Here is a 4093-nt window from a genome sequence, read left to right as displayed (position 1 = left end):
CCCTTACATTCTCTGTTCTTTCCCCAACCTATTTTTTTCCTTTGATTTTCTCTGTTTTCACATCTATTTTCCTCTTTTTGTCCGGGAAGTTTATCAATAGATATCAATCTTTTTACTATAGAGTTTTAACTTAGTAAATTTCCTTTCATGTTGCATAATTAGTGTAATTAGTGTTGGAATTGAAATTGTCAATCAATAAATTTTGAAGGTGTTTGACTCTCCACCATTGATAGCCATTAAAAAGCTTCGAAACTTTGAATTCGATTTGGATTTTCAAACAATATTTTTTGTTTGGAGTGGGTGTTGTTGCAAATAATTAAAAATATTCTTTGGAGTTTATATCTCAATTTTGAGGATGCTTGATGAAAATTAGAGTTGATTTTAACTGAATTTCAAATTGAAACTCGCCGAAGAAGAAGAAGACGACATGACATGACATTCAATATAAATACAAAATTATATTAAAATTGTAGGTAAATTTTATTTAAGTTGTATTCTGTTGTAATTATATATTGTTTATTTGAATATTGTATGAAGGTTAAAAAATAGTTGTATATTGTATGAATTGTTGTATACAATTTGTATTTAAGTTATAAATACTATCTTTTTACATAAAATTGTTGATATGTATCAAAATTGTATTAAGAGAGGAAGTTTTGATTGGAATTTCATAGAGGAAGAAGAACACACCACATACAAAATATATACAAATTAATCATATACGAAATACATGCAAATGACATATTTGTATAAAATTTGTATGAAAATTGTATTTAAATTGTATGATGTTGTAGTTGTATTTAACTGGGTAAAAATGATGTACGAAAGTCTTATATAAATGAGTTGTATACTATATAATTAGTTGTATAAAATTTATTTTTATTTAATATGTTGTTGTAGAAGTAACAAATTTGTATCAAATTTTTACAAAATTTATTTTTAATTTGTAGGTACTAATTTAAGGTACTAAATCCCCTAATTTAAGGTACTAATAATAAATTGTAAGAAAAATACAGTTATATAGGAAATATACAAATATAGGACAACTATGATAAATAAGTTTCAAATATTATATTGGAACGAAAAAATTCCTAAGACAAAATGAGTAGTCCTCGATTAAGGACGAACGGAGCAATTAATAATGTTCAATCTACTCTCACGATAATATAAGTCAATCAATTGCTGCCAAACTACAAATCCAACTTTTAAAATTACTAATTAGAAATAAGAGAAAAGTTCGAGGGAAGTATTTTAACATTCCAAAGGAAGTTTGGGATACTTTCTCGAGTCAGATAGAAAACCAAATTTATTTGCAACTGCAAGTTTATAAGCTTAAAAAATCTTGTTGACGAGTGAAGATTGTTCAGATATAAAGAATTCCACTTCCAACTAGTAAATCAAGAGACGAGTAACATTAAATTAAATAATTAGAGAAACAGTGTTGATTTTTCAGATATTGTAAAAAATATTTTAAAAGAATGAATAGAAAGTCATAAACCTTACTCCCTCCGGTCCAAAATAAGTGATTTTTTTTGGTGTTTTCACACAGATTAAGAAATTCACCTTTTAGCATTAATTAACAATGGAATTGACCATATTAACCTTTACTATCTCACATAAACACTCCTAACATATATTCCAACACTATTTACTCCATGGACAATGTTGGAAAAAAATAATTAATTCATTCTTGAAATCTGGAAAAATCACTTATTTTGGACCACAAGAAAAAGACCAAAAAATCACTTATTTTGAACCGGAGGGAGTAGTATTTATTTGGGGAGCCACCCCTATTACTAGTAGGAGTATATTTTTACTTTTGACTTGGGAAAAGTAAGTCACTGAAAAAGCTCAATCATAGCATAATTCTCCTAAACCTAAAAGAAAAAGGTAAAATATACTATTACTCGATTACGTTTTCTGCATAATTATTCTCTCTGTGTTATTATTATTATACATATATATCCTAGCTATAGCCTGTACACAACTCCTCCACCGCCATTCCTTAACGCAACTTCCAACTTCCCCATCACTCCCTTTCTTTTTTATATACAAAACTTCTCTTTAGTCCTTTACTCACTCACTCAACTCTTATTCACTTTTCCCGTTTCCTTCTTCCTCAGTGTAATTTCTCCTGAATTTGCTCACCAACAACAAGAACAAGTTATGGCTATTGAAGCTTTGAAATCACCAACAACAGAACCAACTCCTACTACACCACCCATCTATGAACAAGTCAATTTGGATTCTAGTACCAAGGGAAAACGTTCGAAACGTCCTCGCAATGAAATCCAACCAACTGAAGAGGAGTTTCTTGCCCTCTGTCTTATCATGCTTGCTAGATCAGGCGGCGGCCGCACAAATTCTACTCATCATGATACTACTACTACTGCTGCTGCTGCTGTTCAACAACAGAAGAAACAAATTACCTACGACCCACTACCACGACAAGATCAAGAAGCATTAATAGAGCAACATTCTTACAAGTGTAGCGTATGTAACAAGTCTTTTGCTTCTTATCAAGCACTTGGTGGGCATAAAGCAAGCCACCGTAATAAACACTCCACTACTACTGCCGCCACCGTTTCAGATGATAATTCTACATCAACTTCTTTAAACCCTAGTGCTCGTTCTCACGAGTGCTCTATATGCCACAAGTATTTTCCTACTGGTCAAGCTTTGGGTGGCCATAAACGCCGCCACTACGAAGGCAAGATTATTGGTGGTGGTGGGGGTAGCCGTGAAGCCGGTGGTAGCCACACCGTGATATCGTCGGAAGCCGGTGGTAGCCACACCGTGATATCGGCGGAAGCCGGTGGTAGCCACACCCTGATATCGTCGGAAGCCGGTGGTAGCCACACCCTGATATCGTCGGAAGCCGGTGGTAGCCACACCCTGATATCGTGGGAAGCCGGCGGCTCAGCCCGGACAGTGAGAGACTTTGACCTGAATCTGCCGCCGCCGCCAGAATTTTCTTTGGGACTGACCGTTGACTGCGAAGGGAAAAGTCAACTTTCCAGCGAGCAAGAAGTAGAAAGCCCTATGCCTACTAAGAAACCGCGTTTATTTTTTTCGGATTGATGAGAATTAGTTAAATTGTTTGAAAAAAATAGTAAATTGATTTACTGTGATCCTTTTTTTTTTTTTTTAGAGAAAAAGAAACTATAGTTTTACCTACTTGATTTAGGACAGTGTTTGTTAGAGAGAGTAGGCCATTCTTATTGAACTTCGTTATTGGTTATTCATTTGTTCAGTTAGATCATTGACACTTGAATACAGAATTACTGGAATAAATTTATTGCTCTACTACTGGCCTTTGTTTGTTAGTTGAATGTTTTGACTAGAAAAGAGTACGATTTATGGTATTAATTATTTTTATTGGTTTCTAAATATGTGTATCTGTATTTACCAAAACACATAAAATTGCTATTTGAATTGAATTTAACGTTCATACACTTATAGCATAAGACTTTTTACACTCTATATGTCTCTTGACTTCTGTAGCAAGTGACTTATATTATTTTCTAATTTATTACCTTCACTCTTTTATGACCGATTGTTATGCAATAAGTTTTTTAAGTCTATTACAAAATTAAATTTGTTTTATATTGTTAGTGTTTTTATAAGCTAAAGCGAATTTGAAATTATGTCCCTTTTGAGACTAAAAAATTACTAATTGAAATTATTCCAAGCTTATATGTTTCGTAAGGTCCAATTGAGAGACGGTGGACGTGAAGGGTGGCGGTGCATGCAATTGCACGATGTAAAAGTGCTGGGTATGGTTGCCTCATGTGTGGAGTTTTTGTCCAAATCCACGTTCTATATCCATTTATTATCGTTAGCAATATGTAACAAACTGGGGGGCTTGCCCCTCTCATGTTTTGTTTAATCACATGTTTTTCTAGCCAAAAATATGAGAAAGAAAAACAATTATTCCTTTTAATTAACATTTTCGTAAGGAGCCATATATATATATATATATATGTATTTGGGGGTTTATCCATTTCAGTTACAAGACCAACGTTCTTATATGAAAAGTGTTGTATATTAATTATTTCCCAAATTATTGTATATACGTGCAGTGTATCAGCAT

General features: G+C 33.0%; 1 protein-coding gene across 1 annotated transcript; it reads left to right on the top strand.

The window, feature by feature from the left end:
• The first annotated feature begins 1985 nt into the window (after positions 1-1985).
• LOC109217854 (zinc finger protein ZAT10-like) lies at positions 1986-3307 on the top strand. Its single transcript, XM_019382137.1, has one exon. It carries the CDS (start codon positions 2167-2169, stop codon positions 3079-3081), a length of 915 nt encoding a protein of 304 aa, XP_019237682.1. The 5' UTR covers positions 1986-2166; the 3' UTR covers positions 3082-3307.
• The last annotated feature ends 786 nt before the right edge of the window (positions 3308-4093 follow it).

The sequence above is a fragment of the Nicotiana attenuata genome, unplaced genomic scaffold (genome assembly GCF_001879085.1).
Source record: "Nicotiana attenuata strain UT unplaced genomic scaffold, NIATTr2, whole genome shotgun sequence".
NCBI lineage: Eukaryota > Viridiplantae > Streptophyta > Magnoliopsida > Solanales > Solanaceae > Nicotiana > Nicotiana attenuata.
Note: the sequence above shows the minus strand (reverse complement) of the source record. Positions and strands in the feature narration are given on the sequence as shown.